The following is a 21667-nucleotide window of genomic DNA, read 5'->3' as shown; positions in this document are numbered from 1 at the left end:
GGATGGACACCGACCAAGTACCCATATAATTCGTTCAGGTGAAGGATGCAAGGTGAAGATAACGAACAGTGATCAATCTCACAACTCCTATAAGCAATACAAAATATATAGTTGGGAAACACGGACCCCTGGACACACCAGAGGTGGGATCAGGTGCCTAGGAGGAGTAAGCATCCCCTGTTGACCGGTCACACCCGCCATGAGCCCTGTATCCTGATCAGGTAAACGTAGTTATCCGCAGTCAAAACCAATGTACCAAGAACGGCCTAACAATCGGTATGAAACACGTCAGACAGCATTTGACCCAATGATAGGTTGTATTGACGAACTAGATCGTTATAACGACCGTAGAATTTGCGAAATGCTGACTGTGAAACCCCTGTACCATCAACTTGTTTGACAGTAGCTTACCTCGATTTAAAAACTTACTATACGCAGAACAAACTCTTGCATATCGAATCATTTGAGATATATAAACACCATATGCAGGTGATAATGGAATATTGCTACATAAATATGGGAAGTTGACGATGGAGAAGCTGAAATCATTCCGTTTGTCATACAGTTGAGTTGTCAGTAAAAGGTTACCTGATGAATGACATGACTTACTTTCCACAGGTGATGGTAAGCAAGGTGTTTGGTAGATTTCGTTTAGGTGAAGGATAACATGGTATCAGTAAGATTAAGTAATTTATTCATAGTCATTGCTATGGACTGTACAAAGTTTGTTTTTTTTTTAAATTATAGTGATTCAGACATGAATTTGACTTTAATATTCCACATACAATTTTTCGACTACCCGCGGAATACATTTTACTATATTATGATAATTGGGTATAGATTTCAACATGCACCTTTGTGTATTTACCTCCTTGATAACGTAATGTTGTACTACGTTCTAAAGAGGGACAATAGAACTACGACCATTCACCGGATAGATAACATTTTACTAAACCCTCTTATCAGTGTCGGTGTTAATCGTACATAAAGCAACAAACCAGTTACCAAGGCCAAACAAGCATGACGTCTTTAAAGGAAATATTCGAAGGGCTGCCTCTAGACCCGCTTCCACCGAGGAAGTCACGTGACGAAACCATTGCTCACGCCCCTGCAAGGACCCCAAATTTAAGCCCCGATGAGCAGGCGGTAAGGAGGCTTTCATTTGTTTACAATCCGTTATGAGACATACAATGAAATATGCATTGATATGCAAAAAATGACTTGAAATTCGATAGATGTGCATAAAGCCCCGTGGAAATGTCGTATTTAGTAGCTATGCACATAAAGCAAGAAGATATGATCCCATCCCCTCGAATAAATTCAAGGACAATCGTAAACTCTAATTTTATCATTTCATAAATTACTACATGTATTTCCAATCAAATTTGCAAACATCTAGATGATGGTATATAATTTTTAGACAGATCAATCATAATGCATTTTCAATACGAGTCGGTTACAAGAAGTGACATATCACATCATAAAGTATGCATAGGAAAGCTAACAAAAAAATAAAAGAATCAGAGTTCGAACTTTACTCTAAACCATATACTACTTTTATTTCTTTCGGGATTCTAGCCATTAAAACACACATACCTGTGTACTATGTTGGTCAAAATTCATACGCACATTGTTCACATCTGCACCGCATTTAGAAAATGACTATCATTACAGTTGGTAAAGATGTTGAAGGCAAAGACATTATATCAGAAATAGACATTTAGATATGATTTAAAATTCCTCAGCTGGCCTTGGAAAATGCCTTGAGATATTTTCCACCCGAGGTTCACGTAACTCTTGCTGAGGAGTTTGCTGAAGAACTGAGGAAGTATGGCCATATCTACATGTATAGATTTATGCCAGAGATTCAGATGAGGTACGTTTTATACAGCAACTGTCATTCATTTATCTAATTACGTATTTTAGTTTTTACATTACCATCCATAAAAATAACGAAGACATAAAAAAAACCTGCAAAGAAAATAATCAAACTTGTATTAAGCACTTATCAAATACATACATGTAGAACATTGTAATACGTCTTTTAAAGACAACTCATCTTAAATAAAGAAAACCTACTTTTATTAAGGTACAGTAGACCAAAACCAAAAAGAACCTTTTTATTCAACTTAACTAATATTGTCATTTTTTCCTAAGAGCTTACCCGATCGATGAGATTCCCGCGCGAACCAGACACGCTGCTGCCATCATCCATATGATTCTGAATAACCTTGACCCCTGTGTAGCTCAGTTTCCCCAGGAACTGGTTACCTATGGAGGGAATGGACAGGTGTTCTCCAATTGGGCTCAGGTAAACACAATCTTATCAGACCAGCTTTACGGTCTCAATTTCACCAACGCAAACTCCTTCATTTAATTTGAAATGTTCAATCATCTGCTTTAAAGACAAAGGATTCCCCAAAAGTTTTGTGGAAATTTGTAAAATTTTAATATTGCTAAAAACCCATATTTACCACAAAATTTCCCGACGAAACCACCTATATTTTCCATTATTCGTGATCCCTTACCTGAAATTCAAAAAGAAAATATTGCCGAAAAATTGAACTTCTTCATAAACGTCTTTTTATTGGTGCATTTCATGTTTTTATAACGTATTTACATTCTAACACCAAAATACTACTTCATTTGATGCGTTCAAAATCATGGTTATTCTATGACTTTAAAGATAAACAATCGAGATGTGTTCCATTACTCATGATAATCAAACAAAGGTTAAAAAAAACTTGAACGTTACTTCAGACTACATGATGGACGAATTAAAAGTGTGTCTTATGTTGTTTTTGTTCGTTTGTTTGTTTTTTGTTTTTTCTTGGGAATGTTTCTACTATGTAGCAATGCAACAGACACATGTGCTTCGAACCAATTTCTTTCAAATGATCATTGTAACTATTTGATTGGTTGTTTGATTTCAAGTACCTATTTATTCCTGATTCACGTGTGTCGACGACTACGCCGTTAAGAGACTACGGTATCCAAAACATTGATATTCATTGAAGAATAATGACAGATAATAAAAACACTGATATTTTCTTCATCAAATGACACAATAAACATCATGTGGCGCAGTCACTTGCAACGATATGGTTGCACAGGCACGATAGCAATGGCGGGGGGAAAGGGGACACTTGCTGCGACACGTGGCCTCCGTTTTACTGCCGAGCGTTTGTTGAAGGACCAATTACGTCTTAGGTTTGCCGCCTCTGCATGGCACGAGTGGGACTCTAACCCACGACCTCCTGGTTACGAGGCGAACTATCTACCACTGAGCTACCGCGACCGCTTAGAGTCGCGTGGGACTTGTAGTTTTAAGAAGTCGTTCAAAGGTTATTCAGTTTCAAATTCAGGGGAGTTAGGAAACACTTTGAAAATTATGAAGTTTTATTGAAGATTTATAGTAACATGGCCTATGTATTCTATATTTTAATTCCTATATAGGTTTCTTTTCTTTATTCGATGGTGCCCATTATCATTACATGTAATTGCTTATTATGTATAGAATGCAAGATGAAGAAAGTCTGAGTGTCAACATTTTTCAAAAGCTTCAAAACATTTAGATTTAAATTTTGTTGAAAAAGTTCAGATCGCAAATATTTTCTGATGTATGTGTTTTCAATGTCACCATAGTCTTAAAGGCAAAAGAAATCGGAAATTGTACACCTTTTACGTCTAGTTTCTACTGACGATGAAGTACTTATCAGAAATGACTGAAGAGCAGACCCTGGTCATGTACTCCGGCCACCCTGCTGGACTCTTTCCAAGTTCTCCAGCCGCACCTCGAGTAGTTGTCACCAATGGCATGGTACGGTATTTGAGTTTTTCTGTGCAATGTCGTGAAATGATTCATGTACAACATACTTGCTCTTTGCTTAAATGGAAAATTAATCAGCTCTGCAGAAACACCTTTTCAAGAACATTTCCCTAAATTGACAAGTGCTCACTTGCGCAATACTTTTTATTAGATGGGTTCTTTTTGTAAATCTATCGTTGATGTTGCTACCAATAAATTCTTGATTAAGTTGCAAAATAATTACCTGTATTTTGAAACTATTTTAGGTTATTCCAAATTATTCCTCGCGTGATATGTATGAAAAGATGTTTGCCCTTGGAGTTTCGATGTAAGTTAAATGATTTTTGGCACTTTTTACCTCTATGCAACACAACGTGCAATCAAATCGAAAATATGCTAATCACTATAAATACAAAACTGGATCATGTCATGAATTTATTTGACGACAGGTATGGTCAGATGACGGCCGGAAGTTACTGTTACATAGGACCACAAGGCATTGTACATGGGACGACGGTTAGTGCAGTCTTGTAGGGATTTCAGAATCCCAATACCTGTCACATGTTTTTCATTCTACATGTATCAGGAAAATTTAAGCATGTAAATCAAAGCTTTATTTGTAGTTAACTTTGCTGAATGCTGCTCGGAAACATTTGGGATGTACGGATATGGCGGGAAAGGTACGAATCTGGTTCAGCTATCTTAGTTGGATGACGGTGTATTTGCATAAATCGTGAATGATCACGTAATTTGTATTCCATCCCTGATCTAGTCAGACCTTCAATAATATACTAATCAAGCCTAAACCTCGACATCAGAGCTGGAGTATCTTGACTCTTCCACTGCATCTATGGTTTTCTGAGTAGGTTCACTGGGGTTGCCACATAAGTTCCCAAACGTTCAAATCCGTCACATGCGGTTTAAAAAAGTTTTCACCGATTCAGCATAAACCCTAACTGGTCCGTCAATGTTATTGTAGGTGTTCGTGACATCCGGACTGGGTGGTATGAGCGGCGCTCAGCCTAAGGCTGCCTCAATCTGTGGTTGTGTCGGTGTTGTCGCCGAGGTATGTACCTGTGTCTCAATTCAACCTGTGTGTAATATCACAATGTCAAACTAACAATTCAACCTGTGTGTAATATCACAATGTCAAACTAACAATTCAACCTGTGTGTAATATCACAATGTCAAACTAACAATTCAACCTGTGTGTAATATCACAATGTCAAACTAACAATTCAACCTGTGTGTAATATCACAATGTCAAACTAACAATTCAACCTGTGTGTAATATCACAATGTCAAACTAACTAATTGTGTCTCAATTCAACCTGTGTGTAATATCACAATGTCAAACTAACTAATTGTAAAGATCACGACCTGTGTGTAATATCACAATGTCAAACTAATTGTAAAGATCACGACCTGTGTGTAATATCACAATGTCAAACTAACTAATTGTAAAGATCACGACCTGTGTGTAATATCACAATGTCAAACTAACTAATTGTAAAGATCACGACCTGTGTGTGATATCACAATGTCAAACTAACTAATTGTAAAGATCACGACCTGTGTGTGATATCACAATGTCAAACTAACTAATTGTGTCTCAATTCAACCTGTGTGTAATATCACAATGTCAAACTAACTAATTGTAAAGATCACGACCTGTGTGTAATATCACAATGTCAAACTAACTAATTGTAAAGATCACGACCTGTGTGTAATATCACAATGTCAAACTAACTAATTGTGTCTCAATTCAACCTGTGTGTAATATCACAATGTCAAACTAACTAATTGTAAAGATCATGACCTGTGTGTAATATCACAATGTCAAACTAACTAATTGTGTCTCAATTCAACCTGTGCGTAATATCACAATGTCAAACTAACTAATTGTAAAGATCACGACCTGTGTGTAATATCACAATGTCAAACTAACTAATTGTAAAGATCACGACCTGTGTGTAATATCACAATGTCAAACTAACTAATTGTGTCTCAATTCAACCTGTGTGTAATATCACAATGTCAAACTAACTAATTGTAAAGATCACGACCTGTGTGTAATATCACAATGTCAAACTAACTAATTGTGTCTCAATTCAACCTGTGCGTAATATCACAATGTCAAACTAACTAATTGTAAAGATCACGACCTGTGTGTAATATCACAATGTCAAACTAACTAATTGTAAAGATCACGACCTGTGTGTGATATCACAATGTCAAACTAACTAATTGTAAAGATCACAACCTGTGTGTAATATCACAATGTCAAACTAACAATTCAACCTGTGTGTAATATCACAATGTCAAACTAACAATTCAACCTGTGTGTAATATCACAATGTCAAACTAACTAATTGTAAAGATCACAACCTGTGTGTAATATCACAATGTCAAACTAACTAATTGTAAAGATCACGAAAGCAGCAACTGATTGTTCCTGTACCTAGATTGATGAATTAGAAGAGTATCTATGAGAAGTAGAGATGAAAGTATTCGTCATGTTTTTATTTGTTCGGGGGGGGGGGGGTGTTAGTAGTTTGTTGGATGTTTTGATGGGTTTGTTTGATTAACTTTATATCAATGATTCTCCTGGTTACTGATACATTGGGTGTAAAACAGAGTATTCCAAGATTGTTTATAATACTGCGCTAATCTGTCCTCCATAGAGTGACTATCATATGTTGGAACCAAAGGTACTCCATTTTGATGAAGAGTGCATGTATAGTTTTCTGAAGGATATCATTTATAGACAAAATGTCGAAGATCCAAAGATATTGCATGACGCTACAACTTTTTCCGAATCTACTTTTCATGAAAATTTACATACCTTCTTGCTACAAACTGGGCGCACTGGAGAAAATCTATACTGTTAATGCATATGTTTTCTCAAAGTGATTAAGAATAGAAAATGAATCATATTCTCCAAAGAATTTTATATTTTTGAAATCAAACACAAGCAATACATAAGAAATGACTGTAGTGTAGATGATAGAGTGTCGTATTTATGACGTCAGTATTAAAAGAAACGGTGCGAAAAACTTATCATGATTTTGTCACTCCCGATTAAAATTCTAGATTTCATGTGGATTTTCACCATATTGAGGGCCTAAAGCCCTTAATAGTTATAGTTTTTTCAATCTATTGCCGAGAGTTATCTTTTCTTTGTAATTCGTTATTGAATAACTTTCATGGATATTAGAACTAATAGGTTTTAAGAAATATCGAGAGAGAAAAAACTCAAAATCAGTTTACTCAAAATCACATAAGGCTGTAGTTCTACATCGGGGAAATATGGTGATCCCAAACACTGAACCCCCCCCCCCCCCCCCCCCTTTGCTTGATTTTCCATAAGCAATCTCCTCTTAAAGTAAATTCCAATGTGATATACGTTAATACAAGGTCAGCAAAGAAGCGCTGGAAAAGAGGTACCACCAGGGATGGGTAATGAAGATAACGGATGATTTGGACGAATGTATACGTTATATACGCCAAGCACGGAAATCGAAGAGAAAATGCAGCATTGGATATCATGGAAACGTGGTCGACCTCTGGTATGATATTTAAACTCTCTCTCTCTCTCTAACTCTCTCTCTCTCTCTCTCTCTCTCTCTCTCTCTCTCTCTCTCTCTCTCTCTCTCTCTCTCTCTCACACACACACACACACACACACACACACCGTTGACATCTTAACAAATTGTATTGATAGTCATTTCCTCATGAATGAATGCATTTCGGTAGTAAACCATGCGAGTATGAATCTTGATAAAAATAGTACATCTATTCTAGTGGCGGAAATTTGGACTGAAATGAATGTAAATGTAGAAAACAAATGCCAAGTTTGAAAACACATCAGGGTATGAACTGCAATGCTTCACACCGGCATACTTTTCATGAAGCGCTATGCCGCAGTGAAGCTTTGAATCCAAACCCGTATATTTACGTTATATTTACCTTTCCAATTGTACTGGTAGCCATTTCCTCATGAATGCGATGCGGATGTGAACAGTGTGCTTATGAATCTTGATAAATATAGTACGTCTATTTTAATGGTTGGGGATTCCAACAGAAATAAGGCAGAAAGTACATGTACATACATTGTATTAATGCAAGTTTAAAAAATGAACGCGCTGTATGTCGTATGCTCAGGCAGTTCATGCTCCCATGTATTTTCAAGTCAAATTTATTTATGAAATGTAGGATTGAAATACATTGTCATGTGAAAGGTGTGAAGAGTTTTTTAGTTCAGTTGCATTATTGACGAAACATATTCTGGAAAGTCCATTCACTTTTTTTCCGAATATATATGCAGATTTTAAAAGCCAGACTGTCGCCGTATTTATTTGTTTTTGATTTTAAAAAGACACACTTGTTATATGGAATACACCTTTTTGTAGGGAGCGTTTAGTTTATGAGTATGACAGCACCGGCGATTTATTGGTCGATTTGGGATCCGATCAGACTAGCTGCCACAATCCCTTTCAGGGAGGGTATTATCCAGTACAGGTAAATATTTAACCGTTTTAAAATAATCGATTAATTGCCATAAATCAAACATCGGGTCTCTCTAAAGAGATAGATGCACATACGGTGTCAAATTTGAAAAGAGGGCATTGTGATGACTTCAAGCTGTATGTACAGAGATAAAATCTGAGTACTCTGCAAACAAAATTCACTTTCGTACTTGTCGTTGATTTACAAAAAATAACACGACGCACTTAGAAAATTGTATAGTCCATTATAAACTCCAATTATTATAGTCCATCATCAACTGCAATTATCAAATCTGCCACGTTAGAGATTGATTTAAATATGTTAAGAGCATAAAAAACAACGCAATTCTATACATATCTACAAATAGAATGACAAAGAATCTCCACAAAAACATAACTGTTCCAATTGCGATTGCATCACTCCTAAAAGCAACTAAATGCATATCTGTTCTCTACATATACGTAAACATGCACTATGAATTGGATTATTCATTACCCAGAAGATATCCATTATGTGTGCAAATAATTATAGGGACTGTTCGCAAACTTGAGAAGTGAAAACCAATATCGAGAAATATTTCATATACTAATACTCTTTATCATTGTAAGAGTTATCTCTCGTAGGGAAGATGGACTCTGGTGTAATATTTATAAATTCATGCAAGAATTGTGTCTCTTATAAGAGGGACATTCAAAGCGTAAGAATGAAAGTTGTATTCAATAATGCGTTGTGTCATGAAAAGGTGAAGATAACGAACAGTGATCAATCTAATAAAGAATACAAATTTAATAGTAGAACAATTGCTAGTCAAATTAGTATGCAAAGAACGACCTACCTATTTGTATGAAACATATCAGACAACATTATTCGACCCAACGATAGGTTGTATTTACAATTAAGATCATTATAACGATTATAAAATTTGCGAGAAGCTGACCTAAAACGAGACTGTTGAAACTCTAGTAATAACAACTTATTTGTCAGTATATCTCCTTGTCTTAAAAATTGATCATACGCAAAACATGCCCTCGCGTCTCGACTCAGTAGAGAAACATAAACACCATATATAAGTGATAATGAAATACTGCTACACAGATATGGGAAGCTGACGATGAAGAAGCGGAAGACATCCAGTTTGTCATAAAACTGAGTTGTCAGTTTGCCGTTAACGTGTATGTTCAATAAAATAACCAGATATGAAACAGATAAGGAAGTCTACATCTAATTCACATTGTTTTATTTACTAATTTGTTTCTAGCTGTCGTACAACGAAGCAAGAGTTGAAATGCATGAAAATCCTGTGAGATTCAAGAATCTGGTTCAACAAAGGTAACTTAGAATCTATGATTGAGGTAACTACAATGGACATGCAGTACACTTGAGTTTAGTACTACAGTGTTACGGACATGTACAAAAAATACTTCAGTGCATTGTCAATCACATTTAATGTAGAATCATACAATGTATAGTTTAAAAATCACCATTTACCGGCATATTCCAAAGTTTACGGTATCAAGATACCCAGATATGATAAAATTTTGAAAATTGATGACTTGCATTTGTCTGGCCACCCGGTTCTGAAGCAACGACAGAGAGGGGAAACAAGAATCTGACATGATCGATGCTTCCAATCACATCTTTCTGCGATAAGGCATGGGAATAAATTTTTTGGTAACTGTAAACAAATCCTTGTATTCCAGAAGCAACATTGTACATATTATGTAAAATGGCACTGATAGATTTTCTCAGAATTTGATTGAATATCTTAAAGAAACATAATCGATATTACAGTCGGAATGTGAGCATGTATAATCATATTCAATATCATTATTGTTTGACTGGCAAGTCGACCGTGGATATCAGTTTGAAAGCCAAATGAGTATGATGGTTTCATATGTACTTTGAATTCGATTTCCGGTCCACGTGGTTTGTTTGAACATTCGGTCGTTCATTCTCTCCTTTTCTGTTGAATACAGATGATACCCTGACAGAGGATGTTCAAATGTTTCACATTTAATAAATCCTTCCAGTGGTAAACTTAAATTCATAGTACAAGCAACATGTACACAGAGTAGTTAGTACAAGCTACATGTACACGGAGTAGTTAGTACAAGCTACATGTACATGGAGTAGTTAGTACAAGCTACATGTACACGGAGTAGTTAGTACAAGCTACACGTACACGGAGTAGTTAGTACGAGCTACATGTACACGGAGTAGTTAGTACAAGCTACACGTACACGGAGTAGTTAGTACAAGCTACATGTACACGGAGTAGTTAGTACAAGCTACACGTACACGGAGTAGTTAGTACGAGCTACACGTACACGGAGTAGTTAGTACAAGCTACATGTACACGGAGTAGTTAGTATAAGCTACATGTACACGGAGTAGTTAGTACAAGCTACATGTACACGGAGTAGTTAGTACAAGCTACATGTACACGGAGTAGTTAGTACAAGCTACATGTACACGGAGTAGTTAGTACAAGCTACACGTACACGGAGTAGTTAGTACGAGCTACACGTACACGGAGTAGTTAGTACAAGCTACATGTACACGGAGTAGTTAGTATAAGCTACATGTACACGGAGTAGTTAGTACAAGCTACACGTACACGGAGTAGTTAGTACAAGCTACATGTACATGGAGTAGTTAGTATAAGCTACACGTACACGGAGTAGTTAGTACAAGCTACACGTACACGGAGTAGTTAGTACAAGCTACATGTACACGGAGTAGTTAGTATAAGCTACATGTACACGGAGTAGTTAGTATAAGCTACATGTACATGGAGTAGTTAGTACAAGCTACATGTACACAGAGTAGTTAGTACAAGCTACATGTACACAGAGTAGTTAGTACAAGCTACACGTACACGGAGTAGTTAGTACAAGCTACATGTACATGGAGTAGTTAGTATAAGCTACATGTACACAGAGTAGTTAGTACAAGCTACATGTACACGGAGTTGTGTCTAACAGGTGTTAGCATTTTTATATAAGGAAGAGGATGATAGATTGATTATATTAAGCAGCTGGACTGTGGAAATCCGCCTGGAATAGCTTGGTACCGTGAGCTAGACTATTTGAGTACGTGATTAGTACTAGAGGAGGTGGCTGGGTCTGCTTTCGTATATACAATTCATTACATATAATTGTTCTATTTTCTTGTTACAATATGATCAATGTTCAAATCTTCACAGTTTAAGGCGCCAGGTGGATGCTATAAATAAACTGTCCGCGAGAGGAATGTATTTCTGGGACTATGGAAATGCTTTTCTTCTGGAGGCGGGAAGAGCAGGTTTGATATTCTTTACATTACGTCCATCGGACCACAATAAAGCGTACTCCCCTTTTTGGAAATCTATTAAAATTCTTCTAGAACATCAGTGAATATTTTTCTCAGAGTACAATTCCCACTATTGACATTGTTTTCCCCTGGCCTGAAGTCACCATACTAATCATGAGCATAAACAATAAACTTAAGTCTGCAGCTCTTCTAATCTCGATGTCTGACATAAACAATAAGCTTAAGTCTGCAGCTCTTCTAATCTCGATGTCTGACATAAACAATAAGCTTAAGTCTGCAGCTCTTCTAATCTCGATGTCTGACATAAACAATAAGCTTAAGTCTGCAGCTCTTCTAATTTCGATGCCTGACACGCATTGCGTCTTCAGAGAAGTATCTGTGAAAAATTACTACATTATAATACCAGAAACCCTTCACATAAATGACATATTAACCATATTGATGATATTTCCATCTTGTATCCTTCAAAATAGTACTATTTAAACTTATTTCCTCTCCTGATCAGGAGCAGATGTGGGTGAGAAGTCCGGTGTGACTGGGACGACTTATCGATACCAATCCTACGTTCAAGACATCATGGGGGATATATTTTCAATGGGGTTTGGTCCATTCAGGTACAGATCCACCATCTATCTAAACACACATATATAACAATATATTTCTGTGATGTGAACTAAACACAATATACTCTTGGACAAGTTCAGTTTAAAATAGAATCTATCTCAACTATAATTTTCATAAAACATTGTTATATCTAACTCTGAGAAGAGATCTATAATCATTGTCTTCTTATTGAGGGAATTACGTTCGATCTTTGTTCTATAGATGGGTGTGCACTTCGGGCGATCCAGGTGATTTAGACACGACAGATGAAATTGTTACGTCTGTTCTGGAGGATTTCATAAATAAAGGAGGTGATTTTAACAACGCTGTATCGAACCACTTAAACATCATCAGTCATAAAGAGCCAAAATATTTAATTAATCATTCTACAATCAAAGGAGACTTTCGCATTTGTATCCAAATGATCATAAGCAACGTTTGTGCCAAGATCTTTTAAAGTGTCTCCATTTGCAAAGATGATACCGCGACTAATAGCAGGATGGACGAACAAACACACAGACAGATAAACGGACATGCTGATTCCTCTATGACAACACAATTTGTTTGCGAAGGCATAGATATGCATGTTTCTGTCGTATAATTGTAGTTCCACAAAGTACTAAACAACAATATGAAGATAACGTCAGGTGGATAAAGGAAGCCAACCAGAATAAACTGGTTAGACCAACAATTCTCATACTTTATAGAAAAATAACAAGCAATCAATTCATCATGAAATGTATATATTATCATTGTATACATCGTAAAATTTGAACAACAAAACAGCATCAATTTGCAGAGATTCAGAACAACTTCTCTGTTGACATCTTCTATAACAGGTTGTTGGATCTCAAGCTAGGATACTTTATTCTGATCAGAAGGGAAGGTCCGAGATAGCTGCTGCATTTAACGAAGCAGTTGGCAGCAATAAACTGAAGGCAAGTATCAGTCTTTTAATATAGAAAAATAGAAAATTACACGAAATTCACCGACTTTGGGGATGTCAATTTGCATGTTCGAAATACAACTCACCTCCCGTATAACCTTTTAATTTTCTGTTCATGGATGTGCACCGTCTTGCATTGACAGTGTTATATATGTACATCGGGAGAAATATAACACATCCTTGTGAAAAAAAAAAAAAACGTTTTTCAAATCCGCAGATAATGCATTGTAATAATAGTGGAAATAAAAAAAGAAAAGATTTTGTAAGGATTATAATGTCAAATTCCATTTTTCTCAGGGGCCTGTGGTGATAAGTCGGGACCATCATGACGTCAGCGGAACGGACAGCCCATATAGAGAGACCTCCAACATCTATGACGGTTCAGCTTTTTGTGCAGGTAGGCATGACAGTCATATTTCCTCAACGCACCATCATATATGATATAAGGGCGGATCTAGAAAATTTTAAGAGTTGGTGCGACCTAATGTTTTGCCCTTTTAGCCAAAAAGAAAGGGGTTGAAGACCCCAACATGGCAGAGAATAACCTCTTCTTTTTTTGTTCAACATTTTCAACCAAGGGGAGGAGTCCAACTCCCATAACTTGCATTCAAGATCCGCCATTGATGATACGAGGTTACAATCGTATAAACGTTGTCAATCCTTTATCTTTTCTTCCTACATGTTAAATAAGATATCTATGGAGCACCAAATTAACATAAACTCGAAACATTCAAGATGTTTTTAATCATTTGAAGATATAATAAACTCATTTGATGCGCGCAACAATTCGATTAAAGATATCTTCGAATAACTATTGATATATTCAGTTCTGAATTATTGCGCGCATTACTTGAATTGTGGATATTCAACTCAAGTGATTGACGCATATAATATACGTCTCTAGATATCAATGCAACATAAAACTATCAATAGACCAATGCTTGTAAACTTTTTGGGTGTTTCAGACATGGCTGTGCAGAACTGTATTGGGGATGCATTCAGAGGAGCCACGTGGGTGGCCCTCCATAATGGCGGTGGAGTGGGATGGTGAGAAAATACACACACGTACCAGCAACACAATAACAGCCACCTACTGCAATAGTTTCATGTTAAGCCGTTATAAACGTCTACAATTTGGGCCAACAATTTTATGTAACATTTAAACTACAGATAATACATTTTTTATGCATCAGACGTGGTTGATTCACGATTTGTACACTGTACGTCATATTTCTATTGAAGGGGTGAAGTAACCAATGGGGGGTTTGGTTTGGTGTTAGATGGATCAAAGGTAAGCTGTACTGAATGACCACCCACACCCCTAATACTAATCTCAAAAACTGATACTGAATTCATGGACATATTAGACAATTCATAATGTCAGTAATACATATTGTTTCTTACATTAAGATGTATCTTGTTTGATAGGAAGCTGGAGAGAAGGCCAGAAGAATGCTAGCCTGGGATGTGTCTAATGGGGTATATATAGAATTACATTTACTCAATTATCCCCTCCCAACAGTTGTGCAGCACGGAAAAGAGATTTGTCCGTTTGTTGGTTCTACTCACTTTGATGTTTAAGTATTTTCAAGGTCAATGGAAGTTCAATCAAACTACATGTATATTTCCTACATATATGATTTTTGTCATACTATGAGGAATAGCACTTTGCATTAACATGTTACTTTTGTAGATTAAATGGCAAAGGTCAAAGTCGATCTATGAAAAATCAGGAAATTCTTCGTATCCTATGACCAAAAAATGTAAAAGTTACCAAAAGGTCATCAGAAGTGAAGATTGTGTTTGATATCCAATTTCAATTATTTTCAGTGATATTATTCATTTTATAAGTCTAAAACCAAGTTACTTCTGGGAATATGCTATGCGAGAAGGGATATATACATATATATACATACACATATATAGTAAGTGTGGCACGATAAAGATCCCTCCCTGCTCAGAGGCCGTAAGCGCTGAGCATAGGCCTAAATTTTGCATCCCTTCACCAGCAATGGTGACGTCTCCATATGAGTGAAGAATTCTCGGAGTGGGATGTTAAACAATATATGATCAATCAATCTATGATCAATCAATCGCACATATACACATGTATACGCAAAAGAGTTTTTTAAAAATTAAGTACTTTTAATTTTATTTTTTTATCATTTTTCAGGTAAATCGCAGATGTTGGGCTGGAAATGGAAAGGCTGAAGAGACGATTTGTAGAACTATGGAGGAAAACCCAGGCCTAAAAGTGACTGTGCCATATCATGTCCAAGACAAGGATCTGCTGAAAAGAGTTCTTAAAGACTAGACATCACCAGAGCAACAGCACCATTATATTGTTCCATGCCAAAATCTCACATGCTCATGAGAGAACATATTTTCTGTACCAAGCTTCATACATACATATATCACGTCCATCATGTTGTTGGGAATGATTTAATTCTGAATATGATTTAAAAAGCCATTGAATAAATCAAACACACACCAATAGTTTTTTTTTTTGTTTCTTTTTTTCTTTTCTTCATAACCATATGAAAATACATCCAAAGACAATGGACATTGTTCATGTGGACACAAATAGTTTTACCTCATCCATGCTCGTGATACATGTAAATCTTTAACAATGGTCATAACCCCTGCATTTCATACTGCTTACCAGTTTCATTCTCTATATACATGTAATATGCACTCTATATTTCAGGCATTTTGATGTTCAGACTAGTACATAGTATTTGTCACACTGCAATGAATACATTTCCTATCTTGCTTCTCAACATGAAAGAGAAATTGTTTCAGGAAGCCTTGTCAGAGAACATGAAAAATCTGCCAGTTAAATGTAACCTTCATAAAATTCTCATGCAAAATATTATTCTATAACTCATTCATGTCTTAAAAATAAACTGTCCAAAATTATTTTACTGAAAATAATTGCACCTTTCTCAAACATCAGTAATGGTAGCCTGCTAGTGTTTTTGAACAGAATCTGGACTGCTTGCAGAAACCTTGCCACAATGACAATTCCACACTAGAACAACACTCCTCAGAATCCACTCCCGAATGACCTTGGATCACCTGCTTGGTGGAGGTGCCGACACTGCCTTCCTGAAATTGTTAAAATGTTCTACATATTGTAGAATTGTATCGGATGGTGTATAGATGGTGTCTGGCTTGTGTTTTAAAGCTGACGGGGGAGCATCTGCTGAATTCCCCACCAGACTCTGCAGAAGTTCTTTCATCAGGTTCCAACAATCGTTTAGGATAACACAAGGGCAATATTCTACCTACAATCAAAATTTAAACAAATAAATTAATGAGTAAATATATAGTGATTCATCATACACATGTACTTTCCATCAGCAATCATGACAACAGAGACAATCATTTAAATATGCTTGTATTGTACACTACCTAGAAATGCACAAGAATTAAAATATTACTTTCTTAAAAAAAGAACGTCTTTTAAAAGTAAACTCTTTAATTGAAAATACTAGTACTATCATGTATATTTTCTGAATTAAATACCCAACACAAACTGTGCATTATATGAGATGGAATAATTCTGTTATCCATGTTTATTGTACATGTAGAAGTCAGTTTTTAACAGATGTGTTTACATGTAATAATTGAGTATAAATACAAAAGAATAAAAGTTATGTACATGAATATAATAATCAGTATAGATAAAAATTGTCTATTTTAACTTCTGGTAAATGACGCCAAGGCTAATGAATGGTGGGTTATATAATCCCATGCTTTTCTGATGTTATTGATCTGTAATAATGTACCCCTCCCCAATTTTCAACATTTCTAAATTTCTCCAGAAATGTCTGGATAACGAAATCAGGGAACCAAGGGCTACATTATTGTAATACTGTTAACTCCAGTAAAAATCAGAATTACACCTGTATCATTCTCCAATCTTTCTACTTTTTAGAAGATTTAATCTATACTTTGTAGGATATCCAAAATGTCTATTTACTGGCTATTCGAACAAGAGTAAAATTATTGTCCTCCTTGAGAGCAACAACATACACATATATTTTTTCCAATGCTGCAATTCTGCAAAAACAAATGCAGCTGCTGTGTTGAGAAATGATGAATTTGCTATTGACCTCAGAGCCAGCAAGTACCCAACCACTTCTTTAGGTGATATTGCAAAGGCAGATAACTCTTCCAATACTATAGTATAAACATACATTTGTAGATCTTATCTATATGAATTAATGTGAATATGTAAAATTTACATGTTTATCTTTGTGTAAATTAGGCATTAAATAAAATATATATATATATATTTAAAAAAATCCAGTTATCTAAATTAAACCATCTGGAACAATCAAAAGACAATAAAAAGGTTTTTAAAAATGTGATAGACTGGGAGACATAATGTTAAGACTGTAAAGGAAAAAAACTACACATTCACATGTCATATTCTGTTGGGGTTAAATTGGTGGTTTATTGGTGACAAAACATAATACAAGTACACATAGTAAAACAAGAGTATTCCAGTGTGCATCTGTCGCCTGACATGGTGACATTAATCATGATATATATCAAAGGAAACTTGCACAAGGAAATGTACTTATTTTGTTAAATCTCGACATTCTTCTCTTATGAATATAAAGTTTTTAGGTGTGATGGACAGAGAGACCACTAGTCGATGGACAGAGTAATTCGTAAATGTCGTCATCCTTGAAAGGCAACACAATAAATCTAATTTCCAGTGAATTTTTTGGCCTACTATAATTATACTGGATGTTAATCTTTGAAGGAAAACTGTAAATTTCACACACCGCAGAATGAGAACCCTCCAACCTTGTGAAATATTTCTGTCTCTACTGTGCATCCATCTTTTAATACATTACTTCAGGAACAGCTGACCATGATTAGAACTATATTAACCATGACTCACCTCAACCAAAATTCCTCTGAAATTGGAGGCCAAAGAAACGGAGCCTATCTTGATAATGAAATCCTTTATTTCATATCGCTGTCCCCTTGACTCAATTTTGAATCCCTTTCTCTGAGAATAAAAGCTCTCTCTGCCAGCTTTCGCCATGGTTAATTTTGACATTAAATCTTCAAAGAGAAGGTCCGACACTAAAATCTGTCCTGATTCTGTAACAGCGAAACAGGATGCCGGATGTTCACTGTTGTGGAAGATGTGAACCAAACACTGTTGAGCTGTTAATAAAATAAAAAACATTCATATAAAATATTTCTTCCCCTTTTTGAAAAAAAAAATGTCCTGACAAACATTTTTGTTAAGAAATGTACTTTTCTCAAGGAAAACCTTTCAATTACAAAGTACCTGTGCTAGACTCTTCCCATAATTACATGCACTTTTACAATCTTGTACATGTCCCCATTTCACAATCTTGTATATGTACATATATATGTGCCCATTTCACAATCTTGTATATGTGCCCATTTCACAATCTTGTAATGTATATGTGCCCATTTCACAATCTTGTAATGTATATGTGCCCATTTCACAATCTTGTAACGTATATGTGCCCATTTCACAATCTTGTAATGTATATGTGTCCATTTCACAATTTTGTATATGTGCCCATTTCACAATCTTGTAATGTATGTGTGCCCATTTCACAGTCTTGTACGCCTCTCACTATGATCTTAATTGACAAGGACAGCTGGTACTACTCACCTGTCTGCATGACGTTCTGAGGATTGGACTGGTAAGTTTCACAGTCAACCAGAAAGTTCCCTGCCTTGCTAGCCCCCATCATCTCCACCTGTTTCTGGAGGCCATCCACCACCTGCTGTCCACTCTTGCCCTCAGGCACAGGGCAGGAAAACACACTGAAAAATACAGTTCATTAAACATGCATTCACTTTGTGATTGGTAGTTTGTGAGTTTGAGCCATCTGAAGTGAAAGTTGTCTTTTGGACGTCTTCTGTCACAGACTCGCTGTAGGCATTGGTACGATCAAAATAAAGAACTCTTGGTGCTAACATAACATACCCATGGATCACACAAAGTCTAGTTTAGGTGCATTAACCCAGGGCTCGAAATTAGCGAGAAATACTCGCAAAATGCGAGTACATTTGAAAAATAGCGAGTAAGAATAGTGGATACTCGAAAATCTTAGCGAGTGGTGATTTACAAACTATGATCGTATCTGTTTTACACGGTGATGCGCTATTCGCTTTTCTTAAATTTGCACTCTGAATCATACAAACGCTTTACATCAACGACCGATTTCAACAACCGTTTCTATCCAGATTTTTCTTTTATGATTTTTTAAGAAACTCGGAGTCAAACAAATGTTTTAGAGGTAGGACATCACATATCAACATGTGCCACGAGTCCTGTTCACTTATAGGGGTGATTAAATTGAATTCCAAGTATGAAGTTTTTGTTATTCTTTTATCTAAAAAAATATCGGAGTCTATGTTTTACCAAATCTTCCGCTAGTTATTTTTATCAGAATCATGAGAATGTCCTATCTAAATTTATTGTCATATTGAGGTCGGGTTGTAGTGATGACTCAAGTGCACTGCTCACCGCGTAGACGATTATCATAAAAGTTGATAGGACTCGTGATCGTGCTGCTTATAAAATCATGAATCCGGTATTCGCTTTAAAAAATCACTAGTGACGACCTTGATGTGGTATGAAATTGGAAGACTGGATCTAGACCTGCGGTAAACAAGTTGTGGATTAGAGGTGCGATAATCAAGAGACCTAAATGTTGCACCATATGACTTATGTAACTTAGTGTCTTGTCCAAACGATGCCTGTTGACCCACTAGGCTCAGTAATGATGGGGAAAATCATTGATTTAAAAAAAATATAAAAAAGAGCACCGCTTCATTATTTTTATTTTAGCCCGTGGATTTTTTACCCACAGGCTAAAATTAGCCTGTGGTAGAAAAAGTTAATTTCGACCCCTGATTAACCACAACTTAAACCCCTACCATAGTCTCCAACATGGCACAAGAATCAAATCATCATATATCAGACTATCATACATGTGAAAGAATTGCTGTTTCACAAACTTTAAACATTTCAACTGGAGTTTGACTCTAAAAATTAGAGATCTCTGTGCTCATTTTGCAGAAATTAAAATGATTACACGTAATAAATGAGACTGTGGTACCCTGCATCCTCTGCTTTAAGAAAATGCTTTAGTAAAAGATGTGGCTTGATTTACATACAATAATATTTTCTAATATGTTCTAGCAATTAATGTGCACTTAGGTGACACTGCTGTTTGCTTCAAATAAGGTAGTTGACTATTAAAACAAATCTGTATCACTATTAAGCTGCATTACTTACCGTATAAGAATGTTTATTCCATAAAATAAACTATCACTAAAGTTTTCGGTTCAAATGATGACTTAAATGGCACAATATCTTATCTTCAAAATATGAAGAGTTCCTATTAGTTTGTTTTTTAAATTAGCGATATACAAATAGGTATGAGGAGATACAACCTATCAGTAACTAGATAAAACAGACTATATAAACTCTTCACTTTCAGAAGATAAATTATTGTGCCATGGAAGTTGTCATTTGAACGGAAAATTTAGTGCCTATTTTCATTTTGGGATTTTCATACCTAGACGGTAAAATTAATTGTGATAGAGATTAGTTTAACAGTCAAATCACTTTTCTGAAGCGAAAGGTAGTGTCACCTAAGTGCACATTAATTGCTAGAACCGACCGAAGCCGAAAGTAAATTTCCAGACATGAATTATGAAGGACTGCTCTGAGATTCGGTGAAGGCTTCAGTCTAAATATTCAGCCAAGCCGAATCTCAGCCGAGATTAGTAGAGCACTTGACTAGTGATTCAGGTTCGAAAACCCGGTCTGGTCCGTTGCATTTTCTCCCTTCGTGTTACATATTTATTCAATATATGTTAACTCGTTTGTTCTAGGCTAATTGGAAGAATTTTGTCAACTACTTGTATGAATATTCCAGTCCTAAAGCATGCTTTTTATGGGGTCTTGCTCACTGGCACTTGAGTTCAAAAATAATAACAGCACTTTTAAATAATTTGAAGTTAACAGAAATGACTCTCTACTCCGGGTATCATAACATGATAAATATTGATTCAATGGTGTATTAAGGAAATAGTTTATTATTTTATTCAAGTGGTCTTGCTTTAAATACTCCAATATACACGAGTATTTCAGATTTGGATGTAAACAAATCCTACATCCCGAATTTCCTAGGCTGGTGGTCATTCATATTTATGTACTGTGACTAAACTTGCACACTCTTTGCTATGCTAGTGAAAATTATTTGTTTTTACATTGGAAAAGTTGCCTAAGAATACAATTCGTGGATATTTTACCCACCAAACTACTCCCATGTTCGTTATTTACATATTTTCCCTCCTTCCCGGTGTCTGGCTTTCTTGATGACTCGAAATTTAACAAAACGAATATATTAAATGTCAGAAGTATATACTAGATATTTTTTTACATTTTACGAATAAGATAGTTTAAGTTT

At 35.8% G+C, this 21667-nt stretch overlaps 2 protein-coding genes across 3 annotated transcripts; one reads left to right on the top strand and one right to left on the bottom strand.

Annotated features, from left to right (window-relative positions):
* The first annotated feature begins 838 nt into the window (after nt 1-838).
* LOC125653228 (urocanate hydratase-like) lies at nt 839-15674 on the top strand. Its single transcript, XM_048882578.2, has 21 exons — nt 839-1146; nt 1746-1876; nt 2158-2311; nt 3692-3820; nt 4075-4136; nt 4258-4324; nt 4432-4488; nt 4788-4874; nt 7226-7377; nt 8221-8329; nt 9576-9646; nt 11523-11620; nt 12135-12243; nt 12455-12543; nt 12840-12910; nt 13072-13170; nt 13476-13575; nt 14144-14225; nt 14421-14469; nt 14607-14657; nt 15352-15674. The coding sequence occupies exons 1-21, from the start codon at nt 1021-1023 to the stop codon at nt 15490-15492; spliced, it is 2034 nt and encodes a 677-aa protein (XP_048738535.1). The 5' UTR covers nt 839-1020; the 3' UTR covers nt 15493-15674.
* LOC125653230 (mediator of RNA polymerase II transcription subunit 20-like) lies at nt 15370-21597 on the bottom strand. Of its 2 annotated transcripts, none has more exons than XM_048882582.2 (4): nt 21514-21597; nt 18853-19007; nt 18097-18368; nt 15370-16465 (listed from the first exon to the last, which is right to left on the bottom strand). In XM_048882582.2, the coding sequence occupies exons 1-4, from the start codon at nt 21525-21527 to the stop codon at nt 16253-16255; spliced, it is 654 nt and encodes a 217-aa protein (XP_048738539.1). In that variant the 5' UTR covers nt 21528-21597; the 3' UTR covers nt 15370-16252. The 2 variants fall into 2 exon arrangements, with proteins under 2 accessions (XP_048738539.1, XP_048738540.1); XM_048882583.2 differs by having other exon boundaries at nt 21541-21583.
* Nucleotides 21598-21667: the final 70 nt, after the last annotated feature.

The sequence above is a fragment of the Ostrea edulis genome, chromosome 7 (genome assembly GCF_947568905.1).
Source record: "Ostrea edulis chromosome 7, xbOstEdul1.1, whole genome shotgun sequence".
NCBI lineage: Eukaryota > Metazoa > Mollusca > Bivalvia > Ostreida > Ostreidae > Ostrea > Ostrea edulis.
Note: the sequence above shows the minus strand (reverse complement) of the source record. Positions and strands in the feature narration are given on the sequence as shown.